At 42.7% G+C, this 28,000-nt stretch overlaps 1 protein-coding gene across 1 annotated transcript; it reads left to right on the top strand.

Moving 5' to 3' along the window:
* Nucleotides 1-27: 27 nt before the first annotated feature.
* Nucleotides 28-27,109, top strand: LOC131762738 (carboxypeptidase A4-like). Its single transcript, XM_059074467.2, is given in 11 exon segments — nucleotides 28-95; nucleotides 10,292-10,373; nucleotides 10,804-10,938; nucleotides 12,187-12,285; nucleotides 16,485-16,586; nucleotides 17,885-17,989; nucleotides 18,754-18,864; nucleotides 20,007-20,109; nucleotides 21,532-21,731; nucleotides 22,836-22,920; nucleotides 26,922-27,109. Coding segments are annotated over 11 exon segments (1,278 nt in total).
* The last annotated feature ends 891 nt before the right edge of the window (nucleotides 27,110-28,000 follow it).

Below are 28,000 nucleotides of genomic sequence, written 5' to 3'. Positions count from 1 at the left end.
CCACTCTATGACTGACACCCTGGGGACATGAAGTGGATACTGTTCTTTGGGGACCTTATTGGGTCCAGCATCTGTGGCCAAGAAAAGTTGTTTAGGTAAGTTCGTTTTGGACTTATTATTACTTGGTTAGTTCAGAGATATGGGAACCAAGTGGATTTGGAAATGAATGGCTGATTATACCTCAAGTGGTATGGTGTTGGGAAGGAAGACCTGGACCCCTGTCCCAGCTTTGCCCTTGTGTCATCCTGGGTCAATTACTTCTCTCTCAGGCTCAGCTTTATCTGTGATATCAGGACTAGGTGGTCTCCACAGTCCCTCCCCAGCTCCCTAATTCCTGCCAATTCTTTTCCTTCCTAGTTCTTATTTGTAAGCTCAGTTTCAGGCATTCCTACTTTCTTACTCCTATATTATGAATTACTAAGAATTACCAGAAATTGTTTCAATTTCTGCCATGCTTAAGGGAAAACCTGGGTCATAGGCTTTTTGGCTTCACCTCTCTGTTAATGGTTAAGGTTTGGTGGAGCTTTCTTGTCAGCATTTGGCATATGGAGATTTGATAGGTCTTGCCTAGCCATAACTGTGAAAAGTGACATGCAAGGATACACCTGTAGATTCTGTGTGTGTGTGCATGTGTGTGCACACACATGTACACATGCTCCACACAGAATGCCTTGAGGTTTCCAAAGGAGAGGACATTTGGGAGGTAGGAGAGATGAAACGATGGCATGGTACCCTACTAGAAGATTTGTGGGGATGGAGTCAAGATGGCAGTGTGGGACATGGAGTACATTTCTCCCCACAATTAGGGCACCTGTCAGACACTGGTGGGGGACCTTGACACCCAAGAAGATGGGAGGAACCCCCAAGTGAATGGCTGGGGGTCGGGCTGAAGCTCCTGCAGTGGGAGCTCTGAGTCTGAACCACTGGACTAAAAGAGAACGTCAGATCCCAGGGACTATTCATTGGAGTGAGGTCTCCCAGAGGTCCTCATGTCGGCACCAAGACCCAGCTCTACCCAACAGCCTACAAACTCCAGTGTTGGAAGCCTGAGGCCAAACAGCCAGTAAGATAGGAACACAATCCCACTCAACAACAACAACAACAACAACAACAACAAAAGAGACAGCAAAAGAATAAGTCACAGATGAAGGAGCAAGGTAAAATCCTACAAGACCAAATAAATGAAGAGGAAATTGGCACTCTACCTGAAAAAGAATTCAGAGTAATGATAGTAAAGGTGATCCAGAATCTCAGAAATAGAATGGAGGCACAGACTGAGAAAATACAAGAAATGTTTAACAAAGACCTAGAGGAACTAAGAACAAACAAACAGAGATGAACAACACAATAACTGAAATGAAAAATACACCAGAAGGAATCAATAACAGAATAACTGAGGCAGAAGAACAAATAAGTGAGCCGGAAGACAAAATGGTGGAAATAACTGCTGAGGAGCAGAATAAAGAAAAAAGAATGAAAAGAATTGAAGACAATATCAGAGACCTCTGGGACAACACTAAACACACCAACATTCAAATTATAGGGGTCCCAGAAGAAGAAGAAGAAAAAAGGGTCTGAGAAAATATTTGAAGAGATTATAGTGAAAAACTTCCCTAACCTGGGAAGGGAAATAGTCACCCAAGTCCAGGAAACAAAGAGAGTCCCATACAGGATAAACCCTAGGAGAAAAACACCACGACACATATTAATCAAACTAACAAAAATTAAATTCAAAGAAAAAATATTAAAAGCAGCAAGGGAAAAGCAAAAAATAACATATAAAGGAATCCCTATAAGGTTATTAGCTGATTTTTCAGCAGAAACTCTGCAGGCCAGAATGGATTGAAAAGATATACTTAAAGTGATGAAAGAGAAAAACCTACAACCAAGATTACTCTACCCAGCAAGGATCTCATTCAGATTTGATGGAGAAATCAAAAGCTTTTCAGACAAGCAAAACCTAGGAGAATTCAGCACGACCAAACCAGCTTTACAACAAATGCTAAAGAAAATTCTCTAGGCAGGAAACACAAGAGAAGGAAAAGACCCACAAAAAAAATCCCAAAACAATTAAGAAAATGGTAATAGGAACATACATATCAATAATAACCTTGAATGTAGATGGATTAAATGGCACAACCAAAAGACACAGACTGGCTGAATGGATAAAAAAACAAGACCCATATGCTGTCTACAAGAGAACCACTTCAGACCTAGGGATACATACAGACTGAAAGTGAAGGGATGGAAAAAGATATTCCATGCAACTGGAAATCAAAAGAAAGCTGGAGTAGCAATATTTGTATCAGATAAAATAGACCTTAAAATAAAGACCTTACAAGAGGTAAGGAAGGACACTATAAAATGTTCAAGGGATCAATCCAAGAAGAAGATGTAACAATTATAAATGTTTATGCACCCAACATAGGAGTACCTGAATACATAAGGCAAATGCTAACAACCATGAAAGGGGAAATCGACAGTAACACAATAATAGTAGGATACTTGAACACCCCACTTACACCAATGGACAGATCATCCAAACAGAAAATAACTAAGGAAACACAAGCTTTATTTTATTTTATTTTTTTAATTTTTTTTTTTGGGGGGGAAACACAAGCTTTAAATGACAAAATAGACCAGATAGATTTAATTGATATTTATAGAACATTCCACCTGACAGTGGCAGAATACACCTTCTTCTCAAGTGCACATGGAACATTCTCCAGGATAGATCACATCTTGGGTCACAAATCAAGCCTCAGTAAATTTAAGAAAACTGAAATCATATTAAGCATCTTTTCTGACAACAATGCTATGAGATTGGAAATCAGTTACAGGAAGAAAACTGAAAAAAACACAGATACATGGAGGCTAAACAGTGCACTACTAAATAACCAAGAGATCACTGAAGAAATCAAAGAAGAAATTAAAAAATACATAGAAACAAATGACAATGAAAACACGATGACCCAAAACCTATGGGACGCAGCAAAAGCAGTTCTAAGAGGGAAGTTTATAGCAATTCAATCTCACCTCAGGAAACAAGAAAAATCTCAAACAATCCAACCGCACACCTAAAGCAAGTAGAGAAAGAAGAACAAAGAAAACCCAAAGTCAGTAGAAGGAAAGAAATAAAGATCAGAGCAGAAATAAATGAAAAAGAAATGAAGAAAACAATAACAAAGATCAATAAAGCTAAAAGCTGGTTCTTTGAGAAGATAAACAAAATTGATAAACCCTTAGCCAGACTCATCAGGAAAAAAAGGAAGAGGACGCAAATCAATAAAATTAGAAATGAAAAAGGAGAAATCACAACTGACACCACAGAAATACAAAGGATTATAAGAGACTACTACAAACAACTATATGCCAATAAAATGGACAACCATGAAGAAATGGACAGGGGCTTCCCTGGCGGCGCAGTGGTTGAGAGTCCACCTGCCGATGCGGGGGACGTGGGTTCGTGCCCCAGTCCGGGAGGATCCCGCGTGCTGTGGAGCGGCTGGGCCCGTGAGCCATGGCTGTTGAGCCTGTGTGTCCGGAGCCTGTGCTCTGCAACGGGAGAGGCCACAACAGTGAGAGGCCCGTGTACCACAGAAAAAAAAAAAAAAAAAAAAAGAAATGGACAAATTCTTGGAAAGGTACAATTTTCCAAGACTGAACCAGGAAGAATTAGAAAATATAAACAGACCTATCACAAGTAATGAAATTGAAACTGTAATTAAAAATCTTCCAACAAACAGAAGTCCAGGACCAGATGGCTTCACAGGCAAATTCTACCAAACATTTAGAGAAGAGCTAACACTGATCCTTCTCAAACTCTTCCAAAAAATTGCAGAGGGAGAAGCACTCCCAAATTCATTCTACGAAGCCACCATCACCCTGATACCAAAGCCAGAAAAAGTTATCACAAAAAAAGAAAATTATAGACTGATATCACTGATGAACATAGATGCAAAAATCCTGAACAAAATACTAGCAAACAGAATCCAACAACATATTAAAAGGGTCATACACCATGATCAAGTGGGATTTATCCCAGGGATGCAAGGATTCTTCAGTATATGCAAATCAACCAACGTGATACACCATATTAACAAATTAAGGAATAAAAACTATATGATCATCTCAATAGATGCAGAAAAAGCTTTTGTCAAAATTCAACACCCATTTATGATAAAAACTCTCCAGAAAATGGGCATAGAGGGAACCTACCTCAACATGATAAAGGCCATGTATGACAAACCCACAGCAAACATCATACTCAATGGTGAAAAACTGAAAGCATTTCCAATAAGTTCAGGAACAAGACAAGGATGTCCACTCTCGCCACTATTATTCAACATAGTTTTGGAGATCCTAGCCACGGCAATAGGAGAAGAAAAAGAAAAGGAATACAGATTGGAAAAGAAGAAGTAAAACTGTCACTGTTTGCAGATGACATACTATACATAGAGAATCCTAAATATGCCACCAGAAAACTACTAGAACTAATGAATGAATTTGGTAAGCTTGCAGGATACAAAATTAATACACAGAAACCTCTGGCATTCCTATACACTTACAACAAAAAATCAGAAAGAGAAATTGAGGAAACAATCCCATTTACCATCACAACAAAAAGAATAAAATACCTAGGAATAAACCTACCTAAGGAGGTGAAAATCTTGTACTCGGAAAACTATAAAACACTGATGAAAGAAATCAAAGATGACATAGCCAGATGGAGAAAATATACCATGTTCTTGGATTGGAAGAATCAATATTGTGAAAATGATTATACTACCCAAAGCAATCTACAGATTCAGTGCAGTCCCTATTGAGCTACCAATGGCATTCTTCACAGAATTAGAACAAAAAGTTTTACAACTCATGTGGAAACACAAAAGACCCCACATAGCCAAAGCAATCTTGAGAAAGAAAAATGGAGCTGGAGGAATCAGGCTCCCCAATTTCAAACTATACTACAAAGCTACAGTAATCAAGACAGTATGGTGCTGGCACAAAAACAGAAATATAGATCAATGGTACAGGATAGAAAGCCCAGAGGTAGACCCACACACATATGGACACCTAATTTACAACAAAGGAGGCGAGAACATGCAATGGAGAAAAGACAGCCTCTTCAATAAATGGTGCTGGGAAAACTGGACAACTACATGTAAAAGAATGAAATCAGAACACTACCTAACACCATACAGAAAAATAAACTCCAAATGGATTAAAGACCAGACACTATAAAACTCTCACAGCAAAACATAGGAAAAACATTCTTTGACATAAACCATGGCAAGATCTTTTTTGACCCTCCTCCTAGAGTAATGAAAATAAAAACAAAAATAAACAAATGGGACCTAATGAAACTTAAAAGCTTTTTCACAACAAAGGAAACCACAAACAAGACAAAAAGACATCCCGCAGAATTGGAGAAAATACCTGCAAGTGAAACAATGGACAAAGGATTAATCTCCAAAATATACAAACAGCTCATGGTGCTCAATATAAAAAAATATATAATCCAATAAAAAAATAGGCAGAAGAACTAAGTAGACATTTCACCAAAGAAGACATACAGATGGCCAAGAGGTGCATGAAAAGATGCTCAACATCACTAATTATTGAGAAATACAAATCAAAACTACAATGAGGTATCACCTCACACGGGTCAGAATGGCCATAATCAAAAAATCTAGAAACAATAAATGCTGGATTGGGTGTGGTGAAAAAGGAACCCTCCTGCACTGTTGGTGGGAATGTAAATTGATACAACCACTATGGAGAACAGTATGGAGGTTCCTTAAAAAACTAAAAATAGAACTATCATATGACCCAGCAATCCCACTACTGGGCATCTACCCCGAGAAAACCATAATTCAAAAAGAGACATGTACCACAATGTTCACTGCAGCAGTGTTTACAATAGCCAGGACATGGAAGCAACCTAAATGTCCATCAACAGATGAATGGATAAAGAAGATGTGGCACGTCTATACAATGGAATATCACTCAGCCATAAACAGAAACGAAATTGACTTATTTGTAGTGAGGTGGATGGACCTGGAGTCTCTCACACAGAGTGAAGTAAGAAAGAGAAAAACAAATACCGTATGCTAACACGTATATATATGGAATCTAAAAAAAAAAAAAAGATACTGATGAACCTATGGGCAGGGCCGGAGTAAAGATGTAGACATAGAGAATTGACTTGAGGACACGGAAGGGGAGGGCGAAGCTGGGACGAAGTGAGAGTAGCAGTGACATATATATACTACCAAATGTAAAATAGCTAGCTACTGGGAAGCTGCTGCATAGCACAGGGAGATCAGCTCAGTGCTTTGCGACGACCTAGAGGGGTGGGATAGGGAGGGTGGGAGGGAGGTGCAAGAGGGAGGGGATATGGGGATATATGTATGCATAGGGCTGATTCACTCTTGTACAACAGAAACTAACACAGTATTGTGGAGCAATTATACTCCAATCAAGATCTGTTAAAAAAAAAAAAAGGTTAAGAATCCTGGCCAAGGCCACTTAGCTAGTAAGCAGGGGAGTTGGAGCAAAACCCATATGCTATTTTATAACACAAGATAGAATCCTGTATCTCACTGTTCTGTCTATATCTGTTAGTTTACTCTCCATTATACTATCTGGCTAAAGGGACTTTGGGATTGTTTATTGAGGTAATTACTTATATATGACTGAGTAATTTTTATGGGATGACTTCTGTTCACACCTGGCCTCTATTGCCAAATAGCTCAGATGGTTTAGGCATAGCAGGTGGTCAGGGAAGGAGATTTTTCCACAGGCAGCTCAGCAGTAAGTGTGTAATAACTATGCTTGCTGCCATGTGGGCTGGTGCATAGAGCTCTCAGGCTCTCATTTCTCCTATTACGTTGGCTAAAAAATCTTTCTTTCTCAGGATACAGACTTCTCTTATAATGCAGCGGACACCTGGGTTGAAGCTTCTTGGCTGAGCTCTGGAGTGCTCACCATAGGCGCTTGCACAGAAAGGGCTGTGTGCCTGAGCAAATTGCAGATGGTTTTAACCAATAGTGTCATCCTTACCCCCAAATCTGTTCTTGCCTCATAGTAGGGAACCCAGCAAAGGTGGAGGAATTCTTCCTGAGGTCCACAGACACGGCCTAGGCAGCCAGCTTGGTGAACATTTAGAGAAAGGGGAAGCTGGCCTCTGAGCATTCAAGTGGTTGGGAAGCCAGGATGCAGGTTGGCTTGGAGGGGGAACAGTGCTGATGGAGATGAAGATGATGGTTTCTCCCCCCACCACACCCCCTGCTCTCTGTTCATTCCATCTAACTCACCTACCTCCCCAGTCTCTCTCACTCTGCTGGTGTCTTCTATCCTGGGCTTCACTCATCCTAAGGATAGGATGGTGACCAGGATGCCTAAAGGTGCACAGCAAGCATAGAACAGGAAGTAGTTGCAGAACTTGTAACATCAGCAGTAACTGGTTGGCATTTAAGAGTTCTGTGAAATCATCTCTTGTGGTGGCTTCTAAGCCTGGCTGGGGACGCAGGTGAGAAAGGCACAAAGAACAGGCCACTTGGCTGCCCACACGGTAGAAGGGGGAGAGATAGAAGCTCAGCACCAAGGTGACTATTGACTGTCCAGAACATGGGACACATGTGAGGGTGACTGAGAGTTGATCACTAGCCATTGCGCAGTAGCAGCTGGCCAGCCATGGGTATTGGAGAGTACCAGAGTTAAGAAGAGCTCTAGGAGCACCTACCTGTGTGGAGTAGGAGGTGAGGTGAACATGGCAACCTGCAAACCTCAACATGTCCCCCTTCCCAGGCCAATCTTCCATCTTCAGGAAGAGCTTGAGGTCTATGAAAAGATTTCCAGATGGTGGCTATAGGTTGTGTTCCGCCACCCACACTTTCAGGAAGGCATTTTCCAAATAGAGACAAGGACAGTGAGGGCAAGAGAAAGGCTGCCCTTCACCTGGCACCCACTTATGTTCTGTTCTCTCTGTTTCTAGATATTGATGGGCTTATGTTCATGAGAATAACATAAGATTCTCCCCACGCCCTGCCAGCTTTTAGCACCATTTGAAGACTGTCGCTAAGGTTGTCTGCTCTGGTTGGGGAAACCTCCTGGGTGATGGGAACTGGTCCTAAAGCCTGGGTGGCAGATTGGCTAGGCAGGTAAAGAAAAGGGCTGGACATCCAGGCAGAGAGAACAGCATGTGCAAAGTCATAGAAGGGCAAAGTATATGGTGGATTCGGAATTTCAGTGAGGCTGGAGCCAAGAATGTGTAGGAGGGAGAGGTGGAGGAGAGACAGATGAGGAAAGACTCCATTCTGCACCAGCCTTTCTGTCCTGTCTCTCTGCATGCTGCAGATGTGTCTTTATCCTTTAGAGCTGGGCTAATTAGGACATGATGAAATGCACTGTGGTTTTAATCATCATCTGGGCCAGTTAGATTCACTGTGTTCCCTTATCATGAACAGTGCCCAGGAGTATGAAAGTTCTGTTGTAAAGTTATCACTTTGGGAGAATTAAAACACATGCTGTGGATGAATGTGTAACATGATTTTCATACTCTTAAGAGCTCCTTATTCTTATGTTTCTCTTTTTTTTCCTCTTCCTGTTCCTTCTCTCTCCTCTTTCTCTTTGTGATTACTCAAGTCAGTGCTGTATTTTACTGAGGCCTCATTTTGCTAACAAAGATGCCAATGCACAGGCACTTTCCAGAACACCCATTTTTAAGATGCCCCTTTTTCTGGGGTATTGAGGGTGAGTTGTGACATAGCATGAGTTCTGCAGATGGGTCCTGGTACTCAGCCAGGAAGAAAGATTTCTCTTCTGTTTTCAACCTGTTTCTTTTGCAAGGCTGCTTGCCTGTGTCAGGGAAATGGTGGTTTGATTCCCCATCTTTGCAGGGCTGCAGTCCAACACCTAGCAAGCCTGTTGGGTTCAGGCTGAGACCCGCCAGCCAGTGGCTTCTCCACCATGGCCTCAGCAGCTCCCATGGGATGCACTTGGCTGCCCACCTCCGAGAACCCTGTGGAGACCGGATGAGCTGGGAGAAAGTGAGGCTTCATCAATGGTGTTTCCTCCAGACCTGCCACCTGCAACAGAAGCAACTCTGCAGTGGACCTTGCCTCCTTGATGCTAGCCTAGACCCCACGGAGATCGTCCAGAAGCTCCCAGAACAAAGTTAAACTCCGAGAGTCCATCCGGATTGAGCCAGTTTTCTGATGAGGAGATGCTGATCTGCCACATGTGGCTGCACGTTTAGCTCCCTGTGACAGAACCATTTTCTCTGTCAACAGGTCCTTCAGCCCACAGCCCTCTCCAGCAGCTTTTCCCGCATTCATTTGTGTCAAAGGGATGACGCATGTGACAGCGTTGAGTGTGGATTCATTCGGGCCGTCACCTAGCAACCGCCTAATGGCTCCCCTGGCTTTCTGAGCCGGCCCAGAGCACAAAGGCAGCTTTTCAGGCTCGGCCTTCTCCCACCCACACACAGGACTTCAGGGGCCTCTACCCCTGCTGCTGCTGCGGGAGCTAAATGGTGTATAGGAAGCAAGTGCGGGATAAACAACAAAGGGGCTCCCTTCTGGTCCCTATCAGGGCCCCATAGGGTGGATGAATCCCAAGTTCAGCCCCAGCACCATGCATTTGTATAGGGTTCTGGAGCTGGAAGGGCCTGGGAGAGCACCCAGCCTCTCCCCTCTTTGCTAAGAGGAAAAATAACTAACCCTCCAAGGATGGAAGGTCTGTTCTCTTTTCTAGCTCTTTCCAGCATGGACATTCAGCCAGAGTTTCAGTCCTAGACCCTGACAGTGAAGAAGTGCTTCTTTATGTCTTGAGTTAGCTTTGCGTGTAACTCAGGAACATTCCTTTCTGCAAAATATATATGTTTTTCATTATAAAGTAATATGACCACATTACAGAAAACAGATACGAGGGGAAAAAAGTAAGTCATCCATAATCCCATGACCCGAACATAAGCACTGTCAGCATTTGCTATATTTCCGTTGTCTGTTTTTCTTCCAATGCATCTGCTTTTTCCATACTTGCAATCATGGCATACTTACAATTTTGTGTCCTGCTCTTTCACTTAATATTTCCCTTAAAGTTATATCATAAGCACTTTTTCATATTTGCCACGTAGTCTTATTTTTAATGGCTATACATTATAACCAAAGACTAGACCATTTCCTCTCATTCGGCGCAGTTATGTCTGAGATAGTAGGCCTGGGGTTTATTTGCCAGCTGAAAGCTCACCATTATCTTTTGCTTTTTTTTTTTTTCCTTTCTCCAGGGACCAAGTTTTCAGGATTAATGTCAGAAATGGAGTTGAGATCAGCAAACTAAGTCAGCTAGTGAATTCAGACAACTTTAAGGTACCTAGTTCTCCTTCTCTTGGGTATCAATTAACTTTAGTGGGAGAAGACCCTTGCAGCACTGGCATTGTTATTCCTGAAAAGTTTCTGTGTATAATCCTGTATTAGTCAACATGCCTTTATACAATTGAGAGGGTTTGTGAGGGAGAAATGCTGTAGATCGCAGCAGTGCTGTCCAGGGAGATGAGAGGCCTCAGCAGTGGGCTCCATCTTTCTATCTTCATTGACTTATTACTTCTTGGGCTTTGCCAGGTATTGCCTGCTGGGCAGGCCTGACCAGATAAAATTATGAAATGGCGAAGTTGCCCTTGTGCAGAATCCAACCCTTCAGGGATCACCAAGGCTTTGGGCGGTTGTTCTAGAAGAATGAACTCATTGTGCCTTTTACCTGAACTATCCTTTAACCTGGTTTTACTTCTGTTCTCTTCAGCTCAACTTCTGGAAATCTCCCTCTACCTTTGGTCATCCTGTGGATGTCCTGTTCCCTTCTATCAGTCTGCAGCCAGTTAAATCATTCCTGAAGTCCCAGGGCTTAGAGTACTTGGTGACTGTTGAAGACCTGCAGGTGGATAGGCCAAGGTCCCTCACTGGTCTTGCATAAGACCAAGCAGCCAGAGTGGACTTGAGACATTTTCAAGTTCTGGTCTTATTCTTCTCCATTTAAAAGATGAAGACATGGAAGTATATGGAAATAAAGTGCAGTGACTTGTTAGAGGAACATGTTGTACTAGGAAGGGCATACATGGCTTAGGAAACCAGCCAGATCTGGATCCAAATCCTGATTTTGCTAACTGCTAGCTGTGTGACTTTGGACAAGCTGTTAACCTCTTGAGACTCTGTTTCTTCATCAGTAAAATGGTAATGCTTATACTTACTTCGTACAATTTATTGAGAAGATTCAGTGGCTAAATGTACATAAAATGTCTAACAGTGCCAGGTATGTCATAGATGCCCCACAAGTATTAAGTCCCTCTCCCTTTTCTTATTTGAAGTCAGGAGGGAAGAACAGAGTGTATGGTGGGTAGAAGGTGGGGTGCTGGTGGAGAGGTGCTGAAGACCAGTCATAAAAAGCATCCTTTGGGAATTCCCCGTCGGTCCAGTGGTTAGGACCCCACACTTCCACTGCAGGGGACATGGGTTCAATCCCTGGTTGGGAACTAAGATCCCGTGTGCTGTGCGGTGCGGCCAAAAAAAAGCATCCTTTGAGAAAGGGAGAATGTCACCAACAGCCCCCAGCAGAGGGAACATCACTGCCTAAGCCAGACACCAGCCTCATGAGCTGTATTTGAACAGCAAGGCAGTGTCTGGCTCATGTTCTCTCCTTCACTGAGGTGGGTTGTGGACTAATTGGTGATTTGGCCCAGGAGTTTCCTGATGGTGTGAGCAGCTGTGAGCTTATTAATCATCCTCACATGTCACAGACATCTGCCAGAAACCTTCAAAGTATGAGTGGTTGTAAGAATTTCTTTGTTTCTGAATGGTTTCCCAAGCTGGGTATTTCAGAGGCACTGGATACCAGATGCAGACTGATGTCTAGAGAATTTGTGGTATAGAATAACCAAATAGCACATATTTTGCTTCCAGGAAGTAAGGAGGTTTTGAATGAGGTGATGTACATTGGGCTCCAAGAAGTAAGATTATATAGATATGTGGAAGAAATCAGAACCCCTTTTACACCTTGACATTTGTGCCTCTTGATGTGTGTGCCAAGGATGCTGCCATCTTGGCCAGCACATGTCCCAAGATATGGTGGAAACAGCATGAAGCTCCATCCCCAAAGGATCACTTTGTAATGTTGCCGTGTCTGTTCTAGGCCCTTTTAGATAATGAAGATGAGGAAATGCAATACAATGAAGGTCAAGAATAGAGCAGTAATAACTTCAACTATGGAGTCTATCATTCCCTGGAAACTGTAAGTATTTCAGAGCAGATTAAGATCAAGGTCATTGGTCTTTTGGGTTTTGTAACCCCTTTCCTTACTTCCAGGAGGTATTAGTCCCTAACACAGTACCCCTACACTGAGGGGTTAAAATGTGTACACTTCAATTCTTTTCTTTTTTTTTTTTAATTTTGGAATTTTATTTATCTTTTTATACAGCAGGTTCTTATTAGTTATCCATTTTTTCAATTCTTTTCTAATTCTTTGTTTGTTTATCTCCCACCAACACCTAAGAGCATAGTGAAACACAAACTGAACATTTTCTCCCACGTGCATCGTTCTTTTCTTAAGCAACCCCTCAAAGAAAACCATGAAATAATTGCAATCATTTCCAGTCCTTGTAATTCAACCTTCTTATACCCCACCAGAATCCCTATATTTTATTCACTCAGATTAAAGTGTTTCTTATCCCAGGCAAATAGACAAGTGATTATTTCCAAGGTTAACCAAATATTTCCACTCATTTATCGTGACTACTTATAACGTAGATTTATTCCATAATGCGTTTTGGTGCTGTGTTTAGTTAGAAATCACTTATATAGATGACTGACTTTCAAGGTAAGCCAACCCTTCAAATGAGAAATTTAGAGCAGAATAATTTAATATGATATTGGAATTTGAGGAACCAAGAAGGACTGGAATGGAACTGAATCACATAGTATACGGTTTTCTTAGGTCCCTCAATGTCTTCTTCCTTAGTCTGGAAACTCTCTACTAACTCAGGAAAACAACCCAAATCTAAATTGGTGTTCTTCTTATAGCTGAATATATGTTGTTCTTTATATCCAAAGATAGAGTTCTTGGCATGCTTTTCACGAGGCATATACTTTGAATTATTTTTCTTCTAGATGAGGTTTTTTTCAAAGCTTGACCAAATATTTCCCCTTCTTTCCCAGGATTGTCAGTAGCTTTGTTTAATGTGTACACTTCCAGCCGCACTGCCCCTTGATCCCTCTTGTGACCAATGACATACAGCTGCAAAACACCTGGATAAAGTTAGGAGTTCAGTCCAGGGCCATGGACAAAAGCAGAGCTAAGGGCCCACACAGGGATCAAACCCATGACATTAGCCTCATTAACATGGGGCACTCCCTAGCTGAGCTAACCAGTGGCAAATGTCACCCCAGATTCTGGAAACTCCATCCCCTCACCTGCCTGCTGCAGGAGCCTCACTTTCCCATCCACTCACTTTTGTTCTCTGGCTTTAGGTATCATTGTCATCTGGCTTACAGCCATCTATCATTCCCTGCAAGGCCTTTTGCTGTGGGTTGGTGTACCATCTCCCTTCTGACTTGTTCATATTCAGTTCTTTTTAAAAACGGCTTTTAAGAGCTCATATTCCACAATCACTTGGACCTTCTTAGGTCTCTAAAGGGAATTTCATGTTTGTCTCTGCCAGGGTTTCTAGTTTCAGATCCTTTGTGTGTATTGTTGTGGTTGCTGTTATTGTTGTTAGTTTTGTGGGTGAGTTTTTCCCTGATGTTGGCAGTGTGAATTTGCACCCCTCATCTGGACACATCTTGGTGTTTTAACTTTTCCTGGGTGACTCTCTTTCCTCTCACAGCTCAGGGCAGGCATCTGACGTTCTAGGGTCAGTGGGTAGAGTTTCCAGGCCCTTTGCATGGCCAGAATTACCAATTTCCAGCTCTCAAGTTCCAGCTCCTTGCCCCACACAGGGTCCATTGCCCTCTACTCCTATTCCTGGTTGCTGTAAACTCTCGGTGCCTAAAGTAGGTATCTGGTCCTGCGGCTTCATCTTCTGCCCTTTACTGTGTTAGCTTGTTCCCTCTTCATTTCTGGCACCCACAATTTTTCCTTTTTTTTGGCTTTTAAATTTGGCTGGGACTCATTTTCATCATATTTTATCTGGCTTGCCTATGTATTTGGGAGGTAGTTTCTTGCTTTTGCTCAATCTGCCATAATGGCTGCAAGTCTGATAAATCCTTTAAGCTTGATTTTATTCTATATTGATTGCACATTTTCGTTCTTGGTAAAGCTCCTTCTCTGAATTTTAAGATCTAAACATAAATTTGTTTATTTCCTTATTTCAACCCTCAAAAGGTTTGAACAACTAAGATGGATGAACTCCATTTAAATCAAACTTTTTTTTTTTTTACTGAAAGCAAATGGAAGCATTTGTAGCCATGATTTATATAGCTCTTCACGTGCCCCCTCAAAGCTTTTGAAGAATCATTTCCAAAGTGGGGTGCTTGTATGGCAGGGTGTAAGCAAGATGGTCCACTGGGATGGAGAAATAAACTATTGCAACTTCTATTTATATTTCTACATATATTTGTATTTATTATTATTTTTTAAAGAAATTTATTTATTTATTTTTGACCGCATTGGGTCTTTGCTGCACGTGGGCTTTCTCTAGTTGCGGCGAGAGGGGGCTACTCTTCGTTGCGGTGCATGGGCTTCTCATTGCAGTGGCTTCTTTTGCTGTGGAGCATGGGCTCTAGGCGTGTGGGCTTCAGTAGTTGCAGCACATGGGCTCAGCAGTTGTGGCTTGTGGGCTCTAGAGCGCAGGCTTAGTAGTTGTGGCACACGGGCTTAGTTGCTCCGTGGCATGTGGGATCTTCCCGGACCAGGGCTTGAACCTGTGTCCCCTGAATTGGCAGGTGGATTCTTAACCACTACGCCACCATGGAAGTCCTGTATTTATTGTTAATGCAACAATTTTTTTAACATCTTTATTGGAGTATAATTGCTTTACAGTTGTGTATTAGTCTCTGCTTTATAACAAAGTGAATCAGCTATACATATACATATATCCCCATATCTCTTCCCTCTTGTGTCTCCCTCCCTCCCACCTTCCCTATCCCACCCCTCTAGGTGGTCACAAAGCACCGAGCTGATCTCCATGTGCTATGCGGCTGCTTCCCACTAGCTATTTGTTTTACATTTGGTAGTGTATATATGTCCATGCCACTCTCTCACTTTGTCCCAGCTTACCCTTCCCCCTCCCCGTATCTTCAAGTCCATTCTCTAGTAGGTCTGCATCTTTATTTCTGTCTTGCCCCTAGGTTCTTCATGACTTTTTTTTTTTTTTTTTAGATTCCATATATATGTGTTAGCATACGGTATTTGTTTTTCTCTTTCAGACTTACTTCACTCTGTATGACAGACTTTAGGCCCATCCACCTCACTACAAATAACTCAATTTCATTTCTGTTTATGGCTGAGTAATATTCCATTGTATATATGTGCCACATCTTCTCTATCCATTCGTCTGTTGATGGACACTTAGGTTGTTTCCATGTCCTGACTATTGTAAATAGAGGTGCAATGAATATTGTGGTACATGACTCGTTTTGAATTATGGTTTTCTCAGGGTATATGCCCAGTACCGAGATTGCTGGGTCGTATGGTAGTTCTAGTTTTAGTTTTTTAAGGAACCTCCATACTGTTCTCCATAGTGGATGTATCAATTTACATTCCCACCAACAGTGCAAGAGGGTTCCCTTTTCTTCACACCCTCTCCAGCATTTATTGTTTGTAGATTTTTTGATGATGGCGATTCTGACTGGTGTGAGATGATGTCTCATTGTAGTTTGATTTGCATTTCTCTAATGATTAATGATGTTGAGCATTCTTTCATGTGTTTGTTGGCAATCTGTATATCTTCTTTGGAGAAATGTCTATTTAGGTCTTCTGCCCATTTTTGGATTGGGTTGTTTTTTTGATATTGAGCAATGCAACAATTTTTGTTTCTATTTTTTGTTTTATAATGTACATAATATACTTGTGTTGTATTATATATATTCATGGTGCATACTGAATTTTTTTTTAACTGATGGAGAAAGTGATAAAAAAGTTTGGAGAGCAGTGCTTTTAAGAACCTTGGCTAAATGGGACCCTTGTTGATTATTGAGCCTAGTATACTGCAAAGGGCCACACTGTTGGAGCAGTATCTGCACAAGTCTCTCTACTCTAGTTTAATGGACTATAATTTTGTGGACAAATAAAATGTGTTTTTCCTCTAGAAAACTGTAGAAACGGATTCTTAGGCAGTTGCTTAAGAATGAGCATTCCATGCCGATAATATTGACAACCTCCAGGTTAGGGGACTGTAAAAAATCATTAAGGTCAACAAGATAAAGTTCACATATACCCACCCAGAGCTGAACAAATTTTTAAAATGCTCCTGTGTTTACTTTTTCACAGTTCAGATTTACCATGAGAAAGACAGCATTGTCAGAGATTTTCCTGACTTGGCGAGCAGGATGAAGATTAGGCATTTATTTGAAAACCGGTCAATGTATGTACTGAAGGTGAGGCCCTATGCACTTTGGAGGGCCCGACTGGACTCAGGCTCCTGGTTCCTTGTGTCCAAGATTCAGCCCTCACACCTCTGAAAGAGGTAGCTTTTTAGGACTTCCTTGACTTTAGGGAGGAGGGTGAGGTGAGGAGACATCTACTCGGGTTCGAATTTGGTCTGACAGAGGGTCCCCTGCTTCTGCCTAATGTGGGAGGAGTTAGTAGGAGCACATCCCATTCCAACTTTTGGCTGAAAGGCAGAATCAGGAAGAGGTGGGAGGCAGTTAGTGTTCCAGAAAGCTCTCAGATTGGCCACAGTCTTTTCCCTCTATTCCCATCTTCTGTAAATATTAAGACAAATTGGGATGGGCCTAAAAATTCTATTCTGCTTTTTAGGGGTCCTTATTGGAAAAGCAATCTAGGAAGCTGATTTTAGGGTTGATATAGTTTTAAGCCCAGTCTATGATCCTTGGCTGCATAAAGCCTAATTTCCAGATATTTCTAACAGATTTCAGGTCTGTATTGGCAAAAGAAGTAGAGAATTTATGGCAGTGACATAAATTACATAAATAATCCAGCTAAATGAATAAAAAGGAATTTGGAGATACAAACCATGGAACCAAGTGATGGTGCCTAGAATTTGTCAAACCCTTGAATCCATACAGGCCCTGAGGAGCCCAGGTTTATAGCAATGGTGAAATTACCAGTGGGAGGAGACCTGCCATTGAGCTGGTTGCTGTAAAATAATCTACATAAATTTAGATTATTTGCCAACTGCTGGAGACCCTTGCTTCATTAGCACCAAGCTCTGACCCAAGGGGGCCCCACACTAAAAAGCAGCAGCCAGAATTCATTTCATGCTGTTTACAAAGAGCTATAATGAACCCTCCGTTCCTCATTTTAAAACTGATTTCATTTATTGCCTCAAGTAGAACAGGCTGGTTCATGCACTTTTGTGTCTCTCTCTTTTGGGCTACCATTTGATGTCTTTCAAGAGGCATAATAGTATCTCTAATCACACGGGCATTATAATTCACAATAGCAATTGTTTCCCCTTCCTATTTGCTTCCAACCTTGGAGTGGCTCAAGCTGCCCGGAGCTGCGGTGCTGCAACTGGGCCCTGCCAGCCAACAAATTAAGCTCCCTGGTCACGAAGAAGCCCGATAAAGGGATGGTGCCCTCAGACATTTGGTCTCTGAATGATCTTAAGTGGATTAAATGAATAAGGGTGAGCTGGGAAGAGGAGAGGAGAGGTGAGTGGAGATGCAGGCGGGCAGGAGGGTTATTTTCTGGGCTCTTTTTCCTTCCACAGTTCAGCACTGGAGAAAGCAGGCAGCAGCTGACCATTTGGCTGAATTCAGGTATCCATTCCCAGGAGTGGCTCTCACAGGCCACGGTGATCTGGACTGCAAGGAAGGTCAAGTTGCCTTGTATTAGCCCAGAATTCTGTTGGGTCCGGATTGCCCTGCAGCGTCCCACACAGCTAGACCCTGGAGATGAGATAGGAAGGCGCTATGCACAGACATGATAGGCTGGGGGGGTGCCTTTTCTGATTCGAGAAGCAAAAGATCAGAGCCCCATAGTCAGGCCACTGTGGCTAAATGACAAAGTGCATTCATAGCAGCAAGCAAGCTAATGAGCTGCAGAGGTGGCCCTAAAACACCCATAGTCAGTCCCACAGGAAGGGTGCAGGGTCTTCTCAGTAGCAAAGCTCAGGTAAGCTTTACCTTTAGTCCCTTTCAGGCCCCCCAGACCCTCAGGGACCTCATGCTATCTCCATGTCCCTCTGGAAAGTCTACTTTAAGCCAGTGCCGGTGGAGGAGGAGTGGTGCAAGTGGAGGATCCATCTTCCCTACCCGTAGCACAGGGAGGGGCGTTGCTCAGATTCCTAATAACTATTATGATGTGCGGCTTTCCCCTCCCCTGTTCCCACGCCCTGGAAGGAATGAATAAACAAGGCAGCCCAGGACTCACTGAGGTTGATGTCATCAGGCAACCATGTTTCCCCAGGTTTTGAAGTGCTCCGTGGGCTTTGCAGAGTGCTGCACCTATGAGGGTGGCAGGGAAGCTGCAGAGGGTGGATGCTGTTCTAGGAGTTGGGCATCTGGGGAAGATACATGGACTTAGACCTAGCAACCCAGCCTGCAGGGCACAGTTGACAAGCTTGTTGTCTCTGCTTAGACTGTATCTGATTATGGGAAGGATCCAGCCATCACCTCCATCTTGGAGAAAATGAATATTTTCTTGTTGACTGTGGCCAATCCTGATGGATATGTATACACACAAACTCAAGTGAGTAATACTGACAGAATAGGCTGGGTTTGGAGTTAAGACTTTTTTGTTGAATTCCTTGCTTTGCAACTAAATAGTTGTATGACCTTAGAGAAAACTTCCACAAAATGTGCACGTTAGGAGCTTCCTTGGGGTCTCATTTTCCAGTCATTCTCTGAGCTGAGAGTCACCAGGGAATACTTTTTTCTTAGAGAGGATAGTCTAATGAACTCCCTATTATGGATCTTGAACAATTATCAACACTTTACCAATCTTCTTTTCGTTTCTTTCCCTCCCACACATTTTTCCTGATGCATTTTAAAGCAAATCCCAGACATAAGGTTACTTCATTCAAAACTTCTTTAGTATTCATCTCTAGCTGATGATAATTAAAACAACAAACAGTATACCACTATCAACTGTAAAAAATTAATGGAAGTTCTTTAATATCGTCTGATATCCCTAATTATCTTTAAACTGTCTTTTGAGACAGTTTGTTGAAATCAGGATCCAAATAAGGTCTGTACCTGCATTTGGTGGTTACGGCTCTGCAGGCTTTTTTATTCTACAGTGGTACCCACCCCCGCACCCCCCACATATCTTTTAAAATGTCATTCATTTGTTGGAGAAACCAAGTAAATTGTCCTGTAGAATGTGTCACATTCTGAATTTGCCTGATGGCTTCTTTGTTCTATGCCATTTAATTTATTCCCTCATCTCCTGTATTTCCTATTCTCTTGTGGTCAGATCTAGATGCTTGATTGGAGTCAGGTTAATTTTTCAGGCAAGGATAAAATAGTTGCCGTGCACTTACTATCACATCAGTGATCACTGAGGCCCATGATGTCCATTTGTCCCACTTTTACCAAAGCCCGAAGTTATTCAGTGGACTCAGATGGTGTCAGCCTGGGTCCCATCAGGGCATTTTGGCGAGGTCCTTTTCTCCAGGCCAGAAGGGCTAAGCCTCCTCTCTCTGGGGCATGAGAGGAGACTCCGCAGTTAGTGAGGGCTGAAGCCCCGATGATCCTCCAGATCTCTGGAGCTGCCTCCAGAGCTGCAGGCAGCTTGTCCCATCCATGGTGCCATCTCCATCATAGGCCCCCAAAGAAAACCTTCACCTCTCCTGTGCCCTGACCCATCTCTGAATGTTGTTCCTTCCTTAGTGAATTTTTCCGAACCGATTATGGAGGAAGACACGGTCTCTAAATCCTGGAAGCTCCTGCATTTGTACTAATCCAAATAGAAATTGGAATGTTAGTTTTGCAGGTAGGTGGGGGAGACAGTTTTTAAATCCTGCTACCCCTGGGTAGCCTGGTCCACAGGCCTCTGAGCTGGCAGTGAGGGAGCTGGTTTCCATGCTAGTTCCATTGCTGGTTCATTGAGAAACTTGGGTAAGTACCTTATTCTCTCTATGTATCATTTTACTATTATTATTATTATTTGTAATTTTGAAAGGGAATGGCCGAACAATTCCTGTCCTCTTGAGAGAATACTAATATTTTAAAAACTATTCTATCTTAGGTATATAAATTCATGGGCCTGCTTTGTACCCTGGCTATCCTGGTTTCTGGGCAATGCTGGATGGGTGGAAGGGCTGTTGGTGGCAACTCAGAAGAGAGCAGTTAGCACTGTTACCCCAACAGGCAAGATCACATTGTGAGAATTAAACTACAGCAGTTTACCCTTAGATATGTAAATATGAACCTCAGCCCTTTGATGTCATGGAAAGAGAATGAGAATTAGGAAGTCCTGGGTTCTGAGTTGCAGTTATTTAGAAATCATCCCCACAATAGTGCCAACTATGTGCCAGGTACCTTCCCATGTATTATTGATTCTTCTGACCTGGAGACTGAGTTTTCTTGTCTGAAATGAAACAATTGAAGCTCAGAGACAATCTCAAGAGCATATGGTTGATAAGAATTAGGATCTAAGCTCACTTTTCAATTTCAAAGCCCAAGAGTTCTCTTTCACTATTCAGCTGTACTGATGTTTTGTTTTTAATGTAATGCTTTAATGTAATATTTTAATGTAATGGTTTTAATTCTCTTACTTGCATAGAAATACCACAAAAACCATTGGGGGAAAAATAATGTGACTGTGGGAAAGGAGCTGATACAAATGTGGGAATTGAGGGCATCAAAGTTAAGTCACAACAGGGGTGGTTTCACACATACACCAGATACCTTAGGGGCTTATATTGTGAGGTAGTACAGAAGGCAGTAATTCTAAATACCTGTCAAATAATCAAGAGATTCTAGCCACAACAATAGATTATTTTTGACAGTACTTGGCCATTAAGATCTGAACCAAGAGAATGAGTTGACACCAGAATAAATGGAATCATTTTCATTATTTATTGGTATTCATATTAATTATCTAGAATACTTATTAATTGATAACTCAGTGTCAAGTATGATGTTAATTATTTATGACAACTGTTGGTGATACAATACAAGGTCAGCTCTCTCCATTTAGAGGAGTCTTACCAGTTTTCCTGCTCAGGTGTGGCAGATCCAGCACCCCACTGCCACACCCTCCCCGCAATTTACACACACTATGGATCAGATTCTCAGGGAGAAGCTAGCAATGGCCTGCCCATACCTTCTCCCCCTCCTCTGGGTAGAGTACCCTGCATTTCTGTTTCCTTAGCCTATGGGTTAAGGTTTCTGCTTGGGCCACCCCCCACAGGAGAGGGAGCCAGTGACAACCCTTGCTCCGAAGTATACCATGGAGCCCACGCCAGTTCAGAAGTGGAGGTGAAACTGGTGGTAGATTGCATTCAAGAACGTGGGAATTTCAAATGCTTCATTGACCTGCACAGCTACTCACAGCTGCTGATGTATCCACATGGGTACATGGTCAAAAAGGCCCCGGATGCTGATGAGCTGGTAAGCGGGGCTGCATCTAGCCCTGGGCATGCTTTTCCCCTGGGTGCTGCAAAGTCCAGGAGCAGGGCTTATTTCAAGAAGCCCCAGTATTCTCTCTCTTTTCTTTGCAGTGTGCCATCAGGCCTACTGGGAATAGGAAGAAGATGATGCCTCTTATTTCTGTGTTTGCTGTGAGTTCCAAGAACCACACCCAACCCTGTCTTTCCTTCTCACTTGTTTTTCTGACCAAAATGTATTGCAGACCCACTGCTTGCCAAGAACTGTGGGTAGCATGGTGGTGGGCAAGGGGGAGGTGCTCCTCACTTGGTGTAAGGTAGAGTTTAAGTAGGGTGTAGGTCACAGCCTAGGGGTGCTCTGTGTCACATGCAATGACTTACCCCAGGATGTGAGCAGGCACTTAGGGTGAACTGACTGGAGTAGGGCTGGCATACACAGAGTGACTGCAGGCCTCTCTCTCCGTGCTGGTCTGCTTGAGTGTGCCCCTCTGCCCGGGGCCACAGCTAGCTCACACGCCTCCCAGCAGATGCAGCCCCACCCAGGGCTGGCCAGGTGTGGACTAGATTCTGCTCTCAAGGAGGTTCTCTGTGTAGGGCACATCCATATATGGCATCCCTGTCTCCACCTCCACTCTGGGAATACCTAACTCTTAGCAGGTTTTCTCTTGAACATACTTGCCCTTCCCTCATGTTCATGAACATGACATTCCCTTCCCTCAGGATAGGTGAAGATGGTGGTGCCTTTATTAGATTTCTAATGGGCTGGTGAGCAGCCTTGCAGATCTATGAAGAGCTTGAACACAGCTCCTCCAATTTGTGTTTATAATATACATGCTTCAGAATGCTTATCTGGTCTTCTTCCACCTCTCTCCTTACCCCTTGCCCCAAACTGGAACTAAAGAACTGAGGATAAGAGTTGGAGGAACCATACCATTTCCCTCACTTCATAGTCAGGGCTTTGCTCTGGTTGGTTGGGAAAGAAGGAGACCAGGAGGGAACATTGGGGATGGGGTCAGGAATTTTTCAAACCACTGCAGTACAGAACAGCTGAGGAATGTCTGGCTTCGGGATCCATTCTTTCTCACTCTGATGATTTCCTCACTCCTAGAATGAGGTGGCAAGGTGTGTAGCCAAAGCTCTGGCTTCCCTGTCAGGCACTGAGTACCAAGTGTGTCCTACCTGCACCACTGTCTGTAAGTACTCACTGAGTTTATTGGTTATAAGGAAATGCTTTGAGAGGATACTTGAAATGGAGCGGGAGAAGAGCTGCAAGTCAGCCTTCCTATGTTGTAGTCTTTTTTTGTTGTTAGTGATAGGCTGAATTTATGTCAAGTCTGTGTGATGGTAGCTGTCATGTGCGGCCATCTTCATCAAACTGAGGTGGTGGTACGGTGGGTAGAGGGGACCCCCTCACCTTCCTGTCCAAAATGAACACGTGTTGAGTATAACAGGCTTAGCTTAGGGGTTCCCCTGACAGTCATTAGCATTGAGTTGAAAAAACAAAAACAAAAACAAAAACTCTACCAAGACTTCAGACCTGAAGATGGTCTTGAGGTCCATCACCTACAACTCAACCCCAATTTGGGGAAATACCCTTGTTTTGATTTCTCACTGAAGTGTTTCATCTGAACATTTCACTCTGTTCCTGCTGAGATCCTTCCAGTTCCCTTATTCTGTGAGTCTGATCTTTAAATTTTTAGATCAAATTGAAGGATATGATTATTCTCCAAGGCCCCAGCTATAAATGGGAAACAGAAACTAAAAATGTGGGGAGCAAAGCTCCTTTCAAGCAAGTGCCTATCTTTTCCCCTCCTGTGCCTCTTCTGTAAATAATCTTCCAACAGTTGGTCCACCCTCAAAGCGCCTGCAAACTTGTTGATAATTCTTTCCTTTTCCATACTGTAACTTGCTTTCCTGTCCTACCTACTTCACCCTCAACTAGCTGTTCCCCTCAGTCTTCCTCTTCTGTGAAGATTCTCCAACCCACCTCTTGAGTCTTCCTCTGTACTCTGATCTCAGCACTCTTGTCTGTGTTTCACATGCCACCAAGCTGCATAAAGCACTCAGCATGATGCTGGTGGTTGTGTTGCTAATTGCAGCAACAATCCAGTAATTACTCATGGTTTATTATTACTAGTGTTGAATGGGAGCTCCTCAGAGAACAAACACATCAGGAGAGGTTTTCCACCCTCTAATTAGTCAGAACCGAGTCCTACACCAAAGAGAGCTAAAGGAACTTGGCAGGAGCCTTCTGAGGAGGTCCTCTCAAAAGATCTTTGCGGGTCACCAGGGTCCTGGCTTTTGGGTCAGATGCCAGTTTAAAGAATGGCCTTTTCCTCCCATGTCAGAAACATTCTTCTCCCCAGCATAAGCTGTGCTAAAATTAAGAGATACTTATCAGATTCCTCCAGCAGAAGAGGAGAAAGGCTCTCCTGAGCATTGTCCAGGATACATAGTATTTCCTACCTCTTTCAAGAGCCCATCTTCTGTATTTTTTATAGGCTTTGTCTGCCCTTCTTTCTTCCCCAAAATGAAATCAATTTTTGTATAAAAACACTCTAACTCCCTGGGTTATGGTATGTGTTATATAAGTAGTTGACATTTGTCCCTTCAAGTGCTGAACTTTTTCTTAGATTAATCATTTTGGATGAAAATAATTCTAAAATGTTTTTCACACTTTCCTGCCTTCTTAAACGGAGTATGTAGAAGAGATTTAAGCTCCTTTCTTCATGACTGAGTGGCCTTCTGAATGTCAGTTGTTGTATCTTGAAGGCCTTCTGTGCTGTACTGGACTGTTCAATCCTTTTGTTAAACAGCACAGCCTGTTTTGCTTCTTTAACTCTTGTGTCTGCTTTTTAGAGTTTTCATGTCTCCTTCCTCAGGCCACCTTCCTCTAGCAACCCTTTCCCCTCCTCTTCACTGATTCTGATCTACTAAGGGCTTGGAAACAAGTTCTTTGGGCTCGTTTAGCTCATGGATAGATTGTGAGTATTAAGGATGTTCATGACAGCATTGTTTATAGTCACAAAAGACTGGTAAGCAATTAAATGTTCATCAGTAGAGTGCTGGATAAAAACACGTTTGGTGCATTACTACAATGAAACACTATGCAGCCCTTAAATGAGTGAGGTGGATCTGTATGTGCTAATAGGGAATAATCTTCAAATGTTAATTGAAAATACAGTGTACAGAACAGTGTTATTAGTATGTTCCCATATGTGTTTTTTCTTTTTTTTATAAATTTATTTACTTATTTATTTATGGCTGTGTTTGGGTCTTCGTTGTTACACATGGGCTTTCTCTAGTTGTGGCGAGAGGGGGCTACTCTTTGTTGCAGTGCATGGGCTTCTCATTGCGGTGGCTTCTCTTGTTGCAGAGCACGGGCTGTATGCACGCAGGCTCCGTAGTTGTGACGCAGGGGCTTAGTTGCTCCATGGCATGTAGGATCTTCCCGGACCAGGGCTCGAATCCATGTCCCTTGCATTGGCAGGTGGATTCTTAACCACTGTGCCACCAGGGAAGTCCCCCATATGTGTTGTTGTTTTTTTTTAAAAAGAGTAGGTAGACTTAGCAGGGACCCAAGTAAAGTAAAGTTCATGAACCTCATCACTTTGCTCAGCAGAGGTCTTCTTGACCCTTTCCTGAATTGAAAATCTGTTCTGAAATACTTGAGCTTGCCATGTAAATAACTTCTAGAAACTTCTGGTGCCATTGTCTGTTTTTTTATTCATCATTTTTCTCAGTGTAGAGAAGCGCTGTGGGAATTACATAAGAATTTCAGAGAGTATAGGAGAGCCTGTTCCATAACCTCTGGGAGCATGTAATTGCAGCAGAAGCAGCATCTCTAGAAAATCACAAATGGTATCATGAGTATCATGAGAAACAACCCTTAGGAACAGTGGAAAAACAAAGGGACCCATATTTTCATTTAACAGACATATATTATATATATATTATATAATAAATGGATCCCAAGTCGGTTGAAGAAAGCATGGGCTTTGTCATCAGATGGATTGGGTTTAAATTCCAGCCTTGCCATTTTCCATCTGTATTTTCTTAGATAGATTATTAATTCTAAACCTGGATTTTCTCATCTGAAAAACAAGGACAGTAATACCTACCTCATTGGCTTCTTAAAGATTAAATGAGATCATAAATGTAAACTTTACAGTATGATGACTGGCTCATGGTAGATGTTCAACAAATGATAGCTGCTATTACATTGTTATTTTATTATTCAGTATCATCTACACTTTGCACTTTTAGCCAGTTTCTTCTCTAGTAGAGTTTGACTGGAAGAAGCAGGAAAACAGGCCTCTTGCGTTTCGGCAAAGGGGAGTCCCAAGGGCTGTGCTTCTTTCTCTCTGTGTATCAGTTATCTCTTGAGATGTAAAAAACTACCCTAAAATTTAACAGCTTAAAACAATAAACATTAATTTTCTTACACAGTTTCTGTGGGTCAGGAACTCAGGAGCTTCTTATCTCGGTGGCTCTGGCTCAGGGCCTCTCAGGATGTTGCAGTTAAGGTGTCTTCCAGGGCTGCAGTCATCTAGAGGCTTGCTGGGGCTGGAGGATCTTCTTCTCAGATGGCTCACTCAGATGCCTGGCAAGTGAAGGCTAATTATTGGCAGTGAGTTAGTTCTTCACCACATAGACCTCTTTATAGGGTTGCTTGAGTGTCCTTACAACATGACAGCTGGCTCCCCAGAGCCAGTGACCCAAAAGAGAGCAAGGCGGAAGCCATGATATTTATCACCTAACTCTGAAGGGCACACACTTTCATTTCTGCAGTCTCCTGAAAAACAGGTCAAGTTGGCTCTGTCCAGTGTAGGAGGGCACAACACAAGGATGTGAATACCAGGAGACAAGGATCATCATGGCTATCTTGGAGGCTGCCTACCACACTCTGTAAAGATTTGCTTCCAGTGATCTGAATGAGTCTACACAGTGAGTTGGTGACAAGATGGAAATGAGGATTTAAAATCTCTTGGATTGAGACTAGTGAAGACCCTTATGGTGCAGGACAGTCTGAGACATAGGGATCAGGCCAGTGTTTATGTGTTGTAGGCCTGATGACTTTCAGAAATAACTGTAGATCGCTAAGGAACCACAGGTGGGCAGAGCTCCAGGCCCCTTCCCATCTAACCCTGAAAGGAACTAGGCTTCAAAGGTGTTATCTCTTTTGACTTAACAGATCCAGCTAGTGGCAGCAGTGTTGACTGGGCATAAGATAATGGCATCAAGTATGCATTCACTTTTGAGTTGAGAGATATTGGGCACTATGGCTTCTTCCTGCCAGCCAACCAGATCATCCCCACTGCAGAGGAGACCTGGCTGGGGCTGAAGACCATCATGGAGCATGTGCGGGACGACCTCTCCTAGAAGAGAGCCCACTCTGTCTACATTTATTTATCCACATGTACACACACACACTGAGGCCAGTATTAAAGGGCGCTTATTCCTTCACATGTGAGTCAGAGCCCTCTGGTTTTGTAGAGAACACAGGTCAGCCCCTTTCCAGCCCCCTTCCTTGAAGTTTGTGCATTCTGGTGGTGTGCTTAGAGAAGCATTTCTGCCACCCTGCTGTATTTTGGTCCTGCTGTTTCACTGAGCCCTTTGTATGCCTTTCCTTCCACATAGCTGGGTGGGCAGGCCACACTTGGGATCAACCCTTCCTGGGTGGCCTGTCTCTACCTCATTTTTAGAATAAAAGGACACGTGAAATGGTTCTGTAGCCTCATCCAATCTAGCCACGCCCATGATCTTGCTCTGGTGGGGGCCCCAAGGGAAGTGCTGTGGGAGATAATGTTTGTATTCTAGATTGGTCTCGAACATGATGCATAACTTCCTTCAATATATCTCACCTTTCTTGAACATATTTTTCTTTGAAAAATAAATCCCGAAAGGTCATCAATATAGGTCATCCCCCTTTTCTGTTTTTGTTTATTTATTCTTAGTCTGAATACAAAGTAGAGGATCACTTCTCATCACTGGGCCAAAAATTCCCAGATACTATAGTTCTGATCACATTCTTCTCTTTATTATTCAATGTAACTGGAATCCCGGAAGGGGATCTGTGTCTTTATAGGTACTGCTCACACAGAAACCCTGGATGAAGTGGTGATCTAATAGCAGGATTGCTAAATTATCCCTATCTATCCTAATGGGCTCCTCTCTACTTTGCCTTTTGAACTTACTTCAAAGATCTTTCTCTCACCCTATTGGTCCTAAATCACTCCTCTGGCCTGGGTAATCTCCCTGCCCTGGCACATT

Source organism: Kogia breviceps, chromosome 9 (assembly GCF_026419965.1).
Source record: "Kogia breviceps isolate mKogBre1 chromosome 9, mKogBre1 haplotype 1, whole genome shotgun sequence".
NCBI classification, from domain to species: Eukaryota; Metazoa; Chordata; class Mammalia; order Artiodactyla; family Physeteridae; genus Kogia; species Kogia breviceps.
The sequence above is the reverse complement of the archived record's forward strand: the minus strand, read 5'-3'. Positions and strand labels throughout refer to the sequence as shown.